General features: G+C 39.3%; 6 protein-coding genes and 1 non-coding gene across 14 annotated transcripts; 3 read left to right on the top strand and 4 right to left on the bottom strand.

The window, feature by feature from the left end:
* Positions 1-2,586: 2,586 nt before the first annotated feature.
* On the top strand, positions 2,587-5,081 carry LOC104701832 (protein PIGMENT DEFECTIVE 338, chloroplastic). 3 transcript variants are annotated; one of them, XM_010417578.3, is made up of 8 exons: positions 2,587-3,623; positions 3,767-3,841; positions 3,934-4,005; positions 4,117-4,197; positions 4,271-4,368; positions 4,462-4,587; positions 4,676-4,724; positions 4,822-5,081. In XM_010417578.3, exons 1-8 carry the CDS (start codon positions 2,742-2,744, stop codon positions 4,987-4,989), a joined length of 1,551 nt encoding a protein of 516 aa, XP_010415880.2. In that variant the 5' UTR covers positions 2,587-2,741; the 3' UTR covers positions 4,990-5,081. The 3 variants fall into 3 exon arrangements, 1 of the variants encoding a protein (XP_010415880.2); XR_015560990.1 differs by having other exon boundaries at positions 2,687-3,623; positions 3,934-4,010; XR_015560989.1 differs by having other exon boundaries at positions 2,688-3,623; positions 3,934-4,031.
* LOC104701831 (embryogenesis-like protein) lies at positions 5,027-5,951 on the bottom strand. The gene has a single exon (XR_015560991.1). It is a non-coding gene; the product is annotated as an embryogenesis-like protein (transcript).
* A 163-nt stretch (positions 5,952-6,114) lies between these two features.
* LOC104701834 (uncharacterized) lies at positions 6,115-6,768 on the top strand. Its single transcript, XM_010417581.3, has one exon. It carries the CDS (start codon positions 6,253-6,255, stop codon positions 6,652-6,654), a length of 402 nt encoding a protein of 133 aa, XP_010415883.1. The 5' UTR covers positions 6,115-6,252; the 3' UTR covers positions 6,655-6,768.
* Positions 6,760-8,174, bottom strand: LOC104701833 (uncharacterized). Its single transcript, XM_010417580.3, has 3 exons — positions 7,714-8,174; positions 7,283-7,447; positions 6,760-7,075 (listed from the first exon to the last, which is right to left on the bottom strand). Exons 1-3 carry the CDS (start codon positions 8,011-8,013, stop codon positions 6,974-6,976), a joined length of 567 nt encoding a protein of 188 aa, XP_010415882.2. The 5' UTR covers positions 8,014-8,174; the 3' UTR covers positions 6,760-6,973.
* Positions 8,175-8,177: 3 nt separating this feature from the next.
* LOC104701835 (uncharacterized) lies at positions 8,178-9,481 on the top strand. 6 transcript variants are annotated; one of them, XM_010417582.2, is made up of 4 exons: positions 8,178-8,306; positions 8,414-8,732; positions 8,821-9,015; positions 9,120-9,481. In XM_010417582.2, the coding sequence occupies exons 1-4, from the start codon at positions 8,253-8,255 to the stop codon at positions 9,380-9,382; spliced, it is 831 nt and encodes a 276-aa protein (XP_010415884.1). In that variant the 5' UTR covers positions 8,178-8,252; the 3' UTR covers positions 9,383-9,481. The 6 variants fall into 6 exon arrangements, with proteins under 6 accessions (XP_010415884.1, XP_010415885.1, XP_087312935.1 ...); XM_010417583.2 differs by having other exon boundaries at positions 8,180-8,306; positions 9,132-9,481; XM_087456809.1 differs by having other exon boundaries at positions 8,191-8,306; positions 8,378-8,732.
* Positions 9,454-12,634, bottom strand: LOC104701836 (polyadenylate-binding protein 5). The gene is made up of 7 exons (XM_010417584.3): positions 12,036-12,634; positions 11,069-11,850; positions 10,912-10,989; positions 10,742-10,831; positions 10,322-10,645; positions 9,993-10,211; positions 9,454-9,907 (listed from the first exon to the last, which is right to left on the bottom strand). Exons 1-7 carry the CDS (start codon positions 12,376-12,378, stop codon positions 9,674-9,676), a joined length of 2,070 nt encoding a protein of 689 aa, XP_010415886.2. The 5' UTR covers positions 12,379-12,634; the 3' UTR covers positions 9,454-9,673.
* Positions 12,635-13,705: 1,071 nt separating this feature from the next.
* On the bottom strand, positions 13,706-15,313 carry LOC104712745 (uncharacterized). Its single transcript, XM_010429710.3, has 2 exons — positions 14,862-15,313; positions 13,706-14,151 (listed from the first exon to the last, which is right to left on the bottom strand). Exons 1-2 carry the CDS (start codon positions 15,237-15,239, stop codon positions 13,942-13,944), a joined length of 588 nt encoding a protein of 195 aa, XP_010428012.2. The 5' UTR covers positions 15,240-15,313; the 3' UTR covers positions 13,706-13,941.
* Positions 15,314-15,335: the final 22 nt, after the last annotated feature.

The following is a 15,335-nucleotide window of genomic DNA, read 5'->3' on the forward strand; positions in this document are numbered from 1 at the left end:
GTCTTCCTCTTCTTTACTCCGAGGCTCGCCCAATACAGAAAATTACTCGTCATCAGATGACTCACCATCGGAGTCGTCGAAAAAATCAAAACGTCTTGAAAATTCATCGTCTTCTTCTTCGTCATATGCTACTTTGACAACTTCTTCTTCTTCTTGGTTTTCTTTGTCAACGATCTTACCATAATCAAAACAAGTGCCTTCAAATCCCCCACCGTACACTTCGTATGTAGATTCTAATTTCGATTCACTGCTTGGCTGAATCATCCTTCCTCTAGCTCTACTAGTTTCTGTAGACTCTTTCGCCGAAAACTCTACACAGAGACGTAGCTGATCGGTTTTCCATAGCCCCAAAAAACATTGCAACTGTCGATCATTGGAGACAAAAACTGGTGGAGTATCATGCGCCATTAGTTTTAGTGCCTTGTTCGAGAACATGTAGCTCAGCTTTAGCTCATGGCTAAACGCGTCCAATCCGTAGTCTTCAAGAACAAGCTCCAGTAACTGAATAACATTCTAGTAATTAATCTTTTGCTACTAATTCAGCTGTAACTGAATAACATTCTAGTAATTAATCTTTTGCTACTAAGTCAGCCGTCGAATGGCTGAGTTGTACAATAAGTCAGCCTATCACGGCTGAGTTGTACGATAAGTCAGCCTATCACGGCTGCGTTGTACGATAACTCAGCCTATCACGGCTGAGTTGTGCGATAACTCAGCTAGTCGTAGTGATAAATCAGTCGTGTCGTAGTGATAACTCAGCCGTGTCGTAGTGATAACTCAGCCAAAATTTTAACAACTCAACCATCGGGTGAAAACTCAGCCGTAAGGACGGCTGAGTTAGAGCATAACTCAGCCAGATTTTGATAAGTCAGCTGTAACGCTTGGCTGAGTTATGCTCTAACTCAGCCAAATTTTGATAAGTGAGCCAGATTTTGATAAGTCAGCCGTAACGCTTGGCTGAGTTATGCTCTATCTCAGCCGTCCGGTCTGACTCAAATGTTTTTTTCCATAACTCAGCCGGAATATACCTATAACTCAGCTGCAACATACCTTTGTAACGCGTTATGACTGAGTTATTGTTACACATAGCGTTTTTAATGTAGCGTTTGACGTGACAATAATATTTTTATAATTACGTTTTTTCCGGTAACATAAAACAAGAGTACATTGAGTATTTTGAAAATATCCAAAATATTCTAATAATAAAATTTTTGTTTGTAGATTCTCGTAATATTACTAATTTAGATAATATTTAAGTAAATCACCTCTAAATTATTGATTTGAGTTTTTTTATATATAGTTTTATTTTATTTTTTTAAGCTACGATTGACAATGACTCACTGATTAGTTAAACATTGAGTACGCATAATTAATTATTTCATTTCTGATAGGTGGCGAAGCGGCGATTAATCAGAATACCCGATCGGTGAGTTTTTATTTGTATATAGAGCTTTCATGATAGTCACAATTATTTAAATTAAAATCGAAGTTATTATTTTGCCGTGCTGATGGGTTGTCGTCAGGTTAGAACTTTGATCATCATATAAACAAAGTACTAGTACATATGAAGCATCATCTCATCCCCACTTTTTTTAATAATGGGGATTTGAAATTATGCAGTTTGTCTAATCGTTGTCTAGTGTTTATTAGTTTTCACTATGATCCAAATCCAAAATGTATATATGAACAAAACTTCTTTTTCATTTAATTTTTAAAAAAACTTTCTGAAATTTTGTATATTGAAATTGAATGCGAATATATTGTTTTTTATTGGCCGACGCAAACGATGTATAAGCCATAGAGTAATTTCCTCGTACATTATTAAGTTTTATTCATTTTTAAAGGATTTTACCATTAGGTGTTTTTTAGTTGAGTTGAGAACATTTTTTTTTGTGTGTTTACAAGATACAAAACAGTTTTTGAATACATATGTATACAGTTTTTGTTCGAGTTTTTAATTTTGTTTTTTCTTTTGGGGGCTTTTAAGCTTTAGTATGTAAAGCAAACCTTATTAGTATTATTTTATTTTATTTCACAGATATTATCACGACATATTTTACACAAATTATATCTGCTTATGTACATTTGTTTAATAAATAATTCGATAGATGATAATGATTTAAATTAAAAAGTAGTTTTAAGGATAAACTATAGATATGATTTAAAATATCATATTGGAAATAAATATGGATTATTTGTTATGGTTTTGGTTTTTATTCGAATTTGAATATCAATCAAAATATGTTTTAATAATAAATTTTCGTACATACCAACTTTAGATGGTATGATGGGTTTTGTTTGCTTGGTTAGAATTAGAATATGGTTTCTTTAGATATAAACCAAAGGAGTGTTCATTAAAATGTTCGTACTTACCAACTTTAGATTAATACAGTCTAGAGACGTCGTTATGCATTAAATCGTATCGCGCCGACCGCATTATTTAAAAACGTTATTATTAATAAATAACATGAGTTTAATAAATGCGACGGTCCATTTAGGAACGACGGGTCTATTATTATTTAACATCTAACCACACAATTTAATTAGGTCCATTATCATTTGTATGTTTGGGCTTCTTTCTTAGCTGTCGCCTGAGTGGGTTTCATTGTCACATTTAAAACTTCGTATCTCAATTGATAAATTTCCATAAGAAAGAGGACAATTCTGATAAAAGTGGAGAAAAGAAAGATAAAAAGAACCGTTTGAAGATAAGAGAAGAAAAAGAAGAAGAAAAAAAAAAAATGCAAACGCTTCTCAGTCAGCCATGTAAGTCTCTTCTTCCTATACTCACTGCTTCGTCGTCGTCGTCGTCGTCGATTCGTAGCTCCGGTGGTGATGTGAGAGAATGTATCAATTTTAAAGCATCGGAGAAAGCTTGGCAGTTTCGATTTTGCGAAACCCTAACCCCTTTTCGGTTTCGCAGTTTCGCAATTTGTCGCGATTTCGCTGTTCGTGGAGCTTATGGGATTAGATTTTGCTCACGAGACGGTGTTAAAAACGGAGGAATCGTTGCGGAGGAGGAAGAGGAGGAGGAGCTTGAGCTATTGAACAAGCCGAGTCCTGTACCGAAATCAGAGAATGAGAAGGAAAATGGTAAAGCTGACGATGACGAGATCCTTGAGCCGTTTTTGAAATTCTTCAAACCGGAAGAAGAAGAAGAAGGAGTCGAAGGAGATGAGTCGGAAGAAGCATCCGAGGAGGAGGAGGAGGAGGAGACGGGTAGAGTCAGTGTAGAGTATTACGATCCTAAACAAGGTGATTTTGTGGTTGGTGTTGTGGTTTCGGGTAATGAGAATAAGCTTGATGTGAGTATAGGTGCGGATATGTTGGGAACTATGTTGACGAAAGAGATACTTCCTTTGTATGATAAAGAGTTGGATTACTTGTTGTGTGATTTGAAGTATGATGCTGAAGAGTTTTTGGTTAATGGGAAAATGGGGATTGCTAAGGATGGTGATGATGATGGTGGTGTTGAGATTGCGGAATTTGCTAAGCAAGGTAGGCCGGTTGTGGAGATTGGGACGGTTGTTTTCGCCGAGGTTTTAGGGAGGACGTTGAGTGGTAGGCCTTTGCTTTCTTCTAGACGTTATTTTCGGAGAATCGCTTGGCATCGTGTGAGGCAGGTTCTTTTCTTGTTCCTTGATTTTTTACTTCATTCTCTGGATTCAAAGTCTGTTCTTTGGTTTTGAAGTGTTTTGTATTGTTTAGATGCTGAGGTACTATCTATAAGGATCTTCTAATGAAGAGTGAAATTGTTCTGTGGCAGATTAAGCAACTTAATGAGCCTATTGAAGTTAAGATTACAGAGTGGAATACAGGAGGGCTTCTCACCAGAATTGAGGTACTTAAATGTTCATCTTGATTTTGGGATTCCAATGTGCTTAGATTCCATACCTCAAGACTAAGTGTATCTCTATATTGGTTTAATTTCAGGGGTTGAGGGCTTTTATTCCGAAGCAAGAACTGGTGAAGAAAGTGAACAGTTTCACCGAGTTGAAGGAAAACGTAAAGCAAGAGTTTCTTCTTCCACTGTAACACTTTTGTTTTCTGCTGAATCGCAGTAGGCTTTTTGGTTTCATGGTTCTGCGTTTTCTCAGGCTTTTTTCCGTGTTTCAGGTGGGTCGTAGACTTTTTGTGCAGATTACGCGATTGAACGAAGACAAAAACGACTTGATACTGAGTGAAAAAGTAGCCTGGGTTAGTTTCCCTTTTGTCTTCTCTTTATAAGAAAAACCCAACGAGACTAATGATCTATCGCATAATGTCTCAGGAGAAGCTGTACCTTAAAGAAGGAACACTCTTAGAAGGAACAGTTGCCAAAATCTTACCATATGGAGCTCAAGTCAAACTCGGGGATAGTAGCAGAAGGTTAGTTCTATCTATTGCTTTCTTAAATTTGTCCTTCTTCTCAGTGATTATAGTTTTTGTATTCATTCCGTTTGCTAATACATGTTTCCACAGTGGACTGCTACACATATCAAACATAACTCGCAGAAGAATTGGATCGGTAAGCGATGTGCTTCAGGTAGACGAAAGCGTGAGGGTTCTGGTTGTGAAATCTCTATTTCCAGACAAGATCTCTCTCAGGTTAAACCTTGAATAGAAACGCAAATTGCAAAATTGACCGGTCCTGAGTAACAACTATAACCATTTTCTTCTATTGTCTTTTATACAGCATTGCAGATCTTGAAAGCGAACCGGGTTTGCTTATCTCAAACAAAGAGGTATAGCTAGCAAATCTTTTAATCTATGCACAGAACTTATCCTCTTAATACCAATCACTAAAACGCCATTTCATATACCGCGATTTTGTCAATGCAGAAAGTGTTTACAGAGGCTGAAGAGATGGCAAAGAAGTATAGAGAAAAGATGCCTTCAGTAGCTACAATCCCGATTTCTGATCGACCTCCAATCACAAGCAGTTTCCCTCAGGGCAAGGATGAAGAAATTTATGCTAACTGGGACTGGTTCAAGTTTGAGAGTCAGTGACAAAATTCACAAATCTTGTTACATGTTGTACAATGAGTTTTGTATTTGAAATTTTGAGACTGTATTATTATGAGTAAATGTTTCCTCCAAAAGAAGCTTGTTGTTCCTTTATAGAAAAGATGTATCTATGTAAAGATCAAAACACACAAAGAAGCTCACTGAACTTATAACAAGAAATTGTTTCATTGCTCTATTCTCTAATCCAGAAAAGAACAATAGAGGCTTAGGGACAATGCAAGGATACCACACAGATATGATAAACAATGGCTCGGTGACCAAGCTGACCTCAATCGATCATTCGTTAAGCTGTTGAAGCTCAGCTTTGAGCTGTTCGATCTTGAGTCCCATGGATCGCTGCAGAGAAGCCTTCTCTTTCTCTGTTACCTTTCTGAGCAAACCTTCAAACATCTCCAAAACCTCAGTTACGGCGGCTCTCGCGCACTCTGCTTCTTCGTTGAAGTAAACCGTCTCCTTCGAATCCATCGCCATTTCGATCTCCTCACGAGCTTCAGCGAACTTGAGGTTGATCTCGTCCACTACCTTGTTCAAATCTGGCGGTGAGCCGCCGCCGCTGCTAGAGTCGGTGCTGAAACTCCTCTGATTCTCGAGGAAGGACTTGGAGAATGAAGCGTTTGGGATACGGAATATTCGTGAGCTAGTAGATGATGCTTCTGAGAGACTTGATTTCGAATAGTGAGACGGTGAAGGACCTGAGACATCGGCTAGCGAGTTTATGGTGACCGGAGAAGATATAATGCTTAGATTCTGAGGGATTCGGAGAGGCTTTCTGGTGAAGAAGTTTCGGAGAGTAATTGCTGAGTGAAGACGCATGGTTAGGTATCTTCTGATATGAATCCGCCGGTTAGGTTTCTCCGAGTTTCTTGTAGGTCGGCGGCGGAGATAAGTGGGGCAATTTGTGAGATTTTTGTTCAAAACTACTTCAGGTTGCATCATGAAGACGAAGATACGATTTGGGCCTAATGGGTTTCATAATAAAGCCCACCATGAGATCCAGAAGTCAGAATCAGACAGGTGAAGGTCAAAGTCAAACTAATCAATCAACCAAACCACAGAAGCACCTGAACCATAAACTAGAAGGTTTTCAGTTCTCACTGACCTCTCCATTGGCGAACCACTCCATTTCCATTTGGACTTTTACGCAAACCAGACTCATACATAAACCCTTGAGCTCAAAGACAGTATCATCAACCCACAAACCCTTGAGCTGCAACACCAACAATCTTGCCTTTTAGACCACATCCAATGGATACCACCGTTCCACCATCTGGCACAAAGCCCCTTACAATATTCAAGATGGGTTTAGCCTCCGCAAGCATCCGTTTGGCTAGCCTTGCTTCTCGTTCGAAGAGGAAACTTTTTCGTTGGACTGCATGTTATGGCTCTGGGTATCATGAACCTGTTATACATCTCCAAAACGACAGGACTATGATGATGATGAACAATGGTGGTATTTATGAGCCAAACGAAGGTGAACCGAGCATGCTCTTGAGCGGGGATCAGAGACGAGGTCCGTTGTGGCAGAAGAACATTCTCATGGGAGGAAAATGCCAGCTTCCAGATTTCTCCGGTGTTATATTGTATGATGCTGATGGACAAGTTGTTCCTCCGGCCAAGAACTCTCTTCCTTTGCTCACCTGGAAGTAAATGAAAAAGGAAACCTACTTATTATTTGTTTGTTTGCATCAATTTCTTGAATGTATGGTATCGCTCTATGATTTTCTACTATTAAAAGATTTAAGGAAATATGAATTGTGTGAAGCTCTTTCTCAAGAAATTCATTAATCATAATATAACATATACACCAAATTGCATTAGCTTTTACATCAGAATCACTGTTATCAAAGTGTAGAATAACTTTGGTACTGCTTTGAACAGAAATACAGGGGCACGTTATAAAAGATGTCATGACTTTGGTGTTGCCCAGTCATATTTTAGAAGTATGAGCTCCTTGAACTGACTTTTTTCAATTCATGTAATATTCAGGCTTCAATACGCCAATGTAAGATAGGTTGCGGTATTGTTCTGCAAAGTCCATGCCATAGCCCACGGCAAATTCATCTGGACACTGCGCATATTCAAAAGATACAACAACGCATGCTCAACACAAAGCCATAAAATATATATTCTTAAGTGAGGCTAGTTCCTATCCTAACACCAACAAATACTTCTGTCTACCATGGTTTAGCCAAGCATAGCCATAATAATTTAATAAGATCCGAAAGCATCATAATAAAATGCATATTTGAACGGAGAGAAACAAGAGACAGCTTACTTCAAAACCAATGTAGAATTTGCCCTTTCCAACCAGCTTAAAATGAACCTTTCTTCTCGATGGCTTGTCTAGTAGAGTGCAAACTGAAACAGATGATGCCTTTTTCGCTTTCAAGTGCTCGATCAAGCCGTTGAGTGTATTGCCGGTATCCACAATGTCCTCAACCTTTAAGAAAACAAATAAGCTGGTGATCTAAAGAGGCAGTAAAATTTCCAAGATTAACAATACTATCATCAAATCAAAACATCGGAGTAGTCTACTGTCTAAAAATAAAATGCTATTCACATCACAATTTGCAAGTCTTCTTTAAATGTTAAAAACTCCATAGATAAGACTTTAATTTCAGTAAAAGACTCAAAAACTTTTTAAAATCCATATGAATCAGAACACATAACACATACATAATTGTACATGAAGGGGAAGGAGATTACCAAGACTACATGCTTGTCCGTGATGTCAAGCTTCAAGTCAAATGAAATCCTGGGAGTTCCACTAGAGACAGTACCAGATCCATAAGACTCAGCTCTAATGAAATCGATAGCGATAGGCAAGTCCACTCGCCTAACGAGATCGGCCAAGAAGACGCAAGCACCAGTAGCTACACCGACGAATACAGGCGATTCCGATTCACCGGAGAAATCAGAAGTAATCTCGGATCCAAGCTGACCCACCCGCTCCGCTATTACTTCGGCACTAAAAAGCACCTTCTCTATGTGCTTCTCTTGCGCCATCAATCTTCTTCACGAAAATCTTAGGATTTGGGATTTTAGGGTTAACTGTACAAAACGCGGGAGCTCAACCGAATCCGGTACAAAATAATCTGGAAATCGCCAACATATCAAACCGAATCTATTAAACCAAACCCGGTACAAAATTTCGCCAAATTGGCGCTAGAACAAAAAAAAATTGAAAATCCATTTTAATAAAAACACACAAAATCGAAATCCCTAGAGAGAAGACGAAGACGAAGATGGCGAGTACAGTCTTCATCGCTCTACAATGTTTCGAGTGTTCAACGATGCAGGTTCAAACTCTCTCGTCTCTTTCTTCTTCTTCTTCTTCTCTATCTCTGTTAATTTTGCGTATACTGGTTAGTTTTTTTTTAGGGATTTTGGTTTTGGGGATTCGTAGGTGAAGCAGAAGAAGAAGAGCAGCAACAAGTGGGTTTGTGTGGTTTGTAATCAGAAGCAATCAGTGAAAAAAGTGTTTGCTCAGGGTTTTAAGGCTAAGGATCTTCGTTTCTTCGTCCAATCGTTTAACATGTCTCGCAAAGTTAGCGATGACGAGGCACTTGCTATTGTAGACTCGTGTTCGGAGGTTGATGTTAAAGGCGAGGTTGATGGTGAGGAGGTTTTAGATGTTCGTGAGAAGAAGCGATCTGATTGGAGTGAGTATCTCGATTGTGATTTGTCAAATGATTGCCGGAGATTAACTGGAGAAGAAGAAGATGGTGAGTCTAAATCGATGTAGTAATCAGTTGTGTTAATTGGACATGTTTTGTATATATAGAGTGAAATTGTTTTGAAATTTTGTTGTAGATGTTAAGATTGTGACTGAGATGCCCAACGACATGTTCAAAAGGCCAAAGCTGATCAAATATTCTAGTCCTGGTGGATCATCACCATCGGTGACAGGAGGAGGGAAGAAGAGAGATGGTTCTGGCCTTTTCAAGCCTCCCTTGTCTAGACGCAGCGTCAAAAAGCCAGATTTTTGTTCCGGGAAGAGGGATTCAGGTAAAGCCGCTACGAATGTTGTGTAGTGTGTATTCAGTCAGACACTGTTCTGGTAGAAAGCATGAATGGTTTTTTTTTGTTAACTAAGAGATGCTTTCAATAAGAATGTGTTGCAGATGAAGTAATGATGAGGAAGGAGGACATAGAACAGAGAAATCTAGAGTCAGAGTCAGAAAGAGTTACTAAGCCAGCTTCAAAATGGGAGGCCTACTTGATCGATGACGAAGGTGAACGCCAGGCACCACCACGATTTGGTGGCCAAAAAGGCTTGAAGGATGATGATGTAGGAGAATGGGACAAAGCAGTAATGGAGATGAGTACGGAATGCCAGATAGTGGACGAGGAGGTACATCCAGATTTCATGTGATCAGAGGTATTAATTACTATGTTTAACCAGGCTGCAGATTGTTAGATGATGCAAAATGTAAAAAGAAACGATTTAGAGATGCAAAAGAGTTTTAACTCATTAAGTAGACTCCAAACGAAACTAGAAAAAGGTACTGTCTTAATGCTAAGAGTAAAAAACTCAAAACAAACCTATCAAAGAGAAGTTGCAAAGGAGAGAGAGAAAAAAAAAACTAGTTAAGGAGTTCCTAAAAGGTTTTAAAGCAACTGTCTAAAAAAGCCAAATGAATATTGTCTTGAGTAAACTGTAAGTTCACTCAGTTGAAGAGAGAGCAAACTGGTCATCGACCGATGACCCAACTGGTGGTGGATTTGCAGAGAGCCTGAGAACAGCCAGAGCCTCAGAGACTTTGGCCTTAAGAGCTTCAGGTGACTCAAGAAGGTGCAAGATCTCTGCTTGATCCATCTCCAGCAACATACCAGTAACTTTAGCTGCATGAACTGGCTCATGCTGCTCCACAAGTGGGTAAAGATTTTCCCCAAGCATCTGTCAAGAATCCACAATGCAATAATATAGTTAACAAATCTATTTCTAATGCAATGGCCAGAATGAGATACGAGAAAGGACAAACCTGTGGGTGGTCCTCGGGGCTAGCCGAAGCCAATTCCGATGTGAGCTTAGAAATGGGGATGATAGCAGGCTTGTGCGGGTGTTGAGGAGCATTGTGAGAGATTGCAGATGCATTCAATGGCAAAGGGATGCCTTGAGGAGCAGATGCTTCCATCCCGTTCCTCCTGTTGCCATCGCCTCCCATGTATCTCATTCCCGAGCTTGGGTTTTGCTGCAGCATCTGACATTTCCAAAGATATATAATGAATACCAACAAATTCAAGTTCGTATGATTGTTTTAAGATAACAAACTTGCTAATAGACATATAAGAACTTATGATAAAACTTTACTTGTTGTTGCTGGAAGTGCTGTTGCATGTTACCAGGAGGACCACGCCTGAACCCAACATGGGGACCAGGCTGAGTTTGCCTTTGAAAAGGGAAAGGCATCATGAAGTTGGCCTGGCCTGCACCTGGACGCACCCCAGCCATGAACTGAAGGTTGTACCCATACCCCATAGGCTGTGACGGCACCAGACCTTGACCGTTCTGTCCTATGAACACTGGATGGTGTGGTCCCGACATTGGCCCTCCTGGTGGGTGATGGTGAAACCCAGGCATTGGTGATGGAATTGGCGACATGGTCCCAGGTGATCTGATGTGAGTAAACAGACTCTGAAAAAGGTATATAAATTAAAGAGTTTGAAAATCAGTGTCATCACAAGGGTGCAATCTACAATCTATAGTTCAAAGAGAGAGGTAATTAAGAACCTGGAGGTGCGCACGTCTCTCTTCCTTGCGCTGAGCCAATGCAATGTAAAGAGGTTTCCTTCCAATCATCTTCCCTTGCATCTCATTCAACTGCATATAAATAATCGTTAAGCATCCCCGATGAACATTGTATATATATTAAAAGATTGTAAATTTAGTTGGAAACTTACAGCTCTTAAAGCTTCTTCAGGATTAGAATAAGCAACAAACCCAAACCCTCTGCTCAAACCTTGAGCGGTCATCATAACCTAAAAATATAACAAAACGTTTTCGTTCAATGTTATGCAGAATAGACTAATGAATATCATTTTGTGATAATGACAAAACCTTGCAAGAGGTCACATTCCCGTACTCAGAGAACATCTCCTTGAGCTTCTCATCATTCACACTATCATCAAGGTTTTTCAGATACAGATTGGATCCTTGCAATTTCTCAATCCTGCTAAGCCTCTCTTGCTCAAACTTCCTCCTCAATTCCTCTTCCCTCTCCGACTTCTTCTGAGCCCTACCAACAAACAACACATCCTCTCCGAGGCTAATACCGTTCATCTTCTGAACCGCAACCGCAGCAGCTTCAGGGCTCTCAAAGTTCACAAACCCGAAACACCTCGATACCCCACTCTGGTCCTTCATCACAACCGCACTAGAGATCTCACCATACTTCCCAAACGTCTTCTTAAGCTCATCATCAGTGATCTCTTTAGGGAGGTTCTTGACATAAACGTTAGTGAAACGAGGCACCGCACCGCTCTCACTACGGGACCTGTCCTGACGGCGGACAAAATAGCCAACAAAGACTTGCTTGTCATTAAGCAGCATGCCGTTAAGCTTGTCAATAGCAGCCTGAGCGGCTTCCTCTTTCTCAAACTGGACAAAGCCATACCCTTTCGAACGACCCACCACGTCCATTGCAACCTTGCAAGAGAGAATAGTCCCGAAAATCGAGAAAGTATCATACAAGGCTTTGTTATCGATAGATGCATCAAGGTTCTTGATGAACACGTTGCCTTTTCCACTCAACCTAGTGCTCGGATCACGGTTCGAGAGCATGATCCTTATAGGCCTGTCTTTTACCGGAGTGTAGTTGAGACTCTCCATCGCTTGACTCGCTGATCCAAGCAACCAAAAAAACACAAATTTATTATAATAACAAAACACCAAATAATTAAGAACAAAAGCAAAACACATGAACAATATATACATTACAATCCTGTCGTGTCGTAATCCATAATAATAATATTAAATTCCTCAAAAGTGAATATAAAAATAAAAGAGGGATTATATAATTGTTTACCATCCTCAGGGTTAGAGAAATTGACGTAAGCGTAACCAAGAGAGCGACTAGTCGAATCACGACAAACCCTAACTGTCTGAACAGTAGCGACTGAACTAAACAGATCAAACAGATGTGCCTCATTGATACTCGGATCTAAATCTCCGACGTACAGCGACGAGTTTGGATGCGTTTGCAACGCTTCCGCAGCGACAGCAACAGCCGCAACCGCAGCAACCTGATTCACAGCAGGGAAGGGAGCCGCCGCGGGAGGAGCAGGAGCAGCAGCAACGGGCGGTTGATTAGGAACCTGATCAACCATGGCAGTCGTCGGGGCAATTCCAGATGCAACCGCCGCCGCCATAGCGTCTCTTGATGACTTCTAGGTTTTTTTTTTTTTTTTGGTTTGAGAGAGAGGCAGAGAGATTGATTCTTCCAAGTTTGTGTGGTTTTACAAAAAAAAAAATTTAAGGGGAAGATTTTTTTATTTTATATTTTCCTTTTTATTATTTTTGTGTTTTTTCCTTTTTTGGGTTACTCCGGTGAATAAGAAAGAGAGGAGTAAAGAGACTCGAAAGGGTGCGACGAGTTTGGTGTTTGTATTTATACCATTCGCTAACGAACCGGTTCCTACGGATCGGAGTTCGATTTGACGTGGCTTTTTTTGACCGAGTTTTTTATTTATTTATTTTATTATATCTGGATCTTTTTGTGGGCCTATGGGCTTTTCTTGTTGTTCTGACCAGTAGACAAGTGCCACGTAAGATTCATGTTTTTTGTGTGTTTTTTTTGCAATAACGTGAAGAGTATATTCATTTAATCTTTATTCAAATGGTAACCTATTTCTTCGTTGTTTATGATTTGACCAAACTTAATTCAAACCCACACGTAGAGAGGTACATTTCGGAAGAGAACTAAATTTATAAAAAGTTTTGACCACGTTATATACAGACAAACTCTTCTATTTGATTTAAGATTGATGATTTTTGTACCCAAAAAAAAAAAAGAAGAACTGATATCATCTAATTTGTTTTTTTTGAAAATAAAATTACACAGATACATACATAGTTATTTGGTTATATAATGCATATATATGATATCCTAAAACTGAAAATGAGTTTAGGATAGTTTTATGATGAAATTGTAGTTTTTTTTTTTTTTTTGCTTTATTGTGTGCATCTTTCATTTGGTAATAATGTCAAAATTCATTTAATCTAATCAAAATCTTTTTTTTTTTTTTTTTTTTTTTGGGCTTTCGGATTGACAATTTTGGATGCAGAAAAAGTCTTCAGGGCATGTACGAAATTCATCATTCTTTAAAAGCTAATAAAAGAGTTCTCGACATAAGCTTATGTCGGAATGTTTGGAGTACTGTTGGTACCTCGTATGAGTTAAATGGATGCCACATGCCCAACTTTTGTCTTCCTAATAGGTAGCTAGTAGGTACTTATTTTCTACTACAAATACGTTAGATACGGGTGAGGTCGACCGATTCATGTTAAAATTGCAGACAAATCATCTTACCAATAACCAAGGTACAACAAAATAATAACAAGAAAGTTATCATCAGGCTTGTAAGTTAAATTACCAGGGGACAGGGGCAATGCATATATTGCATTACTAAAGCTTTGTTTTTTTAAAAACCAATAGTATCAGCTTCCATAAAGACCACATCGCATTACACATGAAAATGCATAAAACTTTTAAATTTTAATAAGATGCAGATTGAGAAAATGCTTGCTCTCTCCTTGGTTCTGAAAGCAAGCAAATAGGTGCCTCAAGGCTTATCAAAGACAAAAGAGTGTTACCAGAGAAAGGAACTTGTTGGGTTAAGACAAAAGAACCTCTATATATATGGTCGATAAAAAGACTACAATTTCGACCCACATTTAAAACGAGACCAGTGTTAGGGGTCTGTGATATCATATCACCAGCCATACTTCCTTAAAAAATCTCTGGTTCTCTTCCTAGCTCGAGTGAATACTATTACTATGCAAGCGAGCACCCACGGAGGAAAGGTCCCAATGGAGATGTTGTTCTTGATCCACGCTGGAGGGTCTTTCAATAAAAATGTTATTAAGAGCGTAACAATCACGACTCCAAGAATGATTCTTGTGATGGGTTTGATTAGAGAATCCTGAAAAAACAAAAAAATAAAAAGTGTTCAAAGACATAGTGTCATCAGATGAGTCACATGATTAAAGCTGCAAGTTTTCAACGTTTTTTTTTTTCTCTTAACCATCGACCATCGACCATAGTATCCAGAGACTTTCTTCTACTCCAACGAATTCAGAGTACCATGTCATCCATTCTAGTTTCTACATGCATCTTGTAAATCTATGGTCTTTTACACGCGTCTTGTAGTTCATAGAGGTGGAATTCCAAGAAATTGTTTACTTACAGCAAGAATAAAGCTAAGGTTCTATGAGACACTGAATGAATGGTCCGAATCCAATCCAAGTGAATTGAAAAGTTCCAGGGCAATTGAAGAGTAAAGAAGCCTAGACTATTGATGACATGTATAACAAGCAAAAGAAAATCATAAACACAAACAAATGAATGTAGAAAGCTAATGTCGAGTAATTCAACTATCCACAAGGATGAAGAACGGATAAAAGCAGGTCCAGCTGATGCATAGCGACACTTATATATCGTGACTTCATAGGTGTTGATTTCAACATTACTATGTCATATAGCACACACAATCCACCACAATTTCAAAAGACTTCATTCAAGAATCAGTTGCGAACTACAACTAAAAGCTAAGGAGATCGTTCACTTTTCCTAATTCCTCTTGCCTAAGTCAAACTCACAATTCCAAGATTCAAACATAGGAACAGAGAGTACCTGAGGTTCACCGTCGATGTAAATGACGGCACCATCCCTGTAAGGCAGCACAGACCGGCCATTCCTAGGGTGAAATCGGATCGGAACAGCACGACCTTTCTCAACGTTGAAAGCGAAGATGGATTTGAGTCCATATTTCTCAAGAATAGATCGAACCTCGAGCTGGTCCTGCTCATAACCGCCGAGATTTGACTTGAACACATCGATCGGACCTTTTCCACTCTTATACAGATGGATCTCCACTTCCGGCACCTTCGCCGCCGCGGTCTTCGATCTCAATTCACCGTCCGGTTGAGACTCTTCTAACAGCGGTGTAGTCTCTTCAATCTCTTGCTGTGGATCTCTCTCCTCCTTCTCGTTCTCCGTCATCGATGACATGACTTCACGATTCACCGGTCCGATCACTTTTTTTGCTTCTTATAATCCTCAAGAAAGCAAAAAATAAACATTCCGTGTTAAACGTCGTCGTCTGAT

This window comes from Camelina sativa, chromosome 7 (assembly GCF_030686135.1).
Source record: "Camelina sativa cultivar CO46 ecotype springtype chromosome 7, ASM3068613v1".
NCBI classification, from domain to species: domain Eukaryota; kingdom Viridiplantae; phylum Streptophyta; class Magnoliopsida; order Brassicales; family Brassicaceae; genus Camelina; species Camelina sativa.

Coding starts and splice junctions, on each gene's coding strand:
- LOC104701832 (XM_010417578.3), top strand. CDS start 2,742: ATGCAAACGCTTCTCAGTCAGCCATGTAAGTCTCTTCTTCCTATACTC. Junction 4,198..4,270: donor TGAGTGAAAAAGTAGCCTGG/GTTAGTTTCCCT, acceptor ATAATGTCTCAG/GAGAAGCTGTACCTTAAAGA. Junction 4,588..4,675: donor CCAGACAAGATCTCTCTCAG/GTTAAACCTTGA, acceptor TCTTTTATACAG/CATTGCAGATCTTGAAAGCG.
- LOC104701834 (XM_010417581.3), top strand. CDS start 6,253: ATGGATACCACCGTTCCACCATCTGGCACAAAGCCCCTTACAATATTC.
- LOC104701833 (XM_010417580.3), bottom strand. CDS start 8,013: ATGGCGCAAGAGAAGCACATAGAGAAGGTGCTTTTTAGTGCCGAAGTA. Junction 7,448..7,713: donor CGGACAAGCATGTAGTCTTG/GTAATCTCCTTC, acceptor GTTTTCTTAAAG/GTTGAGGACATTGTGGATAC. Junction 7,076..7,282: donor AATTCTACATTGGTTTTGAA/GTAAGCTGTCTC, acceptor GAATATGCGCAG/TGTCCAGATGAATTTGCCGT.
- LOC104701835 (XM_010417582.2), top strand. CDS start 8,253: ATGGCGAGTACAGTCTTCATCGCTCTACAATGTTTCGAGTGTTCAACG. Junction 8,733..8,820: donor AACTGGAGAAGAAGAAGATG/GTGAGTCTAAAT, acceptor ATTTTGTTGTAG/ATGTTAAGATTGTGACTGAG. Junction 9,016..9,119: donor TTCCGGGAAGAGGGATTCAG/GTAAAGCCGCTA, acceptor GCTTTCAATAAG/AATGTGTTGCAGATGAAGTA.
- LOC104701836 (XM_010417584.3), bottom strand. CDS start 12,378: ATGGCGGCGGCGGTTGCATCTGGAATTGCCCCGACGACTGCCATGGTT. Junction 10,212..10,321: donor AGCACTTCCAGCAACAACAA/GTAAAGTTTTAT, acceptor TGGAAATGTCAG/ATGCTGCAGCAAAACCCAAG. Junction 9,908..9,992: donor GCCCCGAGGACCACCCACAG/GTTTGTCCTTTC, acceptor GATTCTTGACAG/ATGCTTGGGGAAAATCTTTA.
- LOC104712745 (XM_010429710.3), bottom strand. CDS start 15,239: ATGTCATCGATGACGGAGAACGAGAAGGAGGAGAGAGATCCACAGCAA. Junction 14,152..14,861: donor ACATCGACGGTGAACCTCAG/GTACTCTCTGTT, acceptor TTGTTTTTTCAG/GATTCTCTAATCAAACCCAT.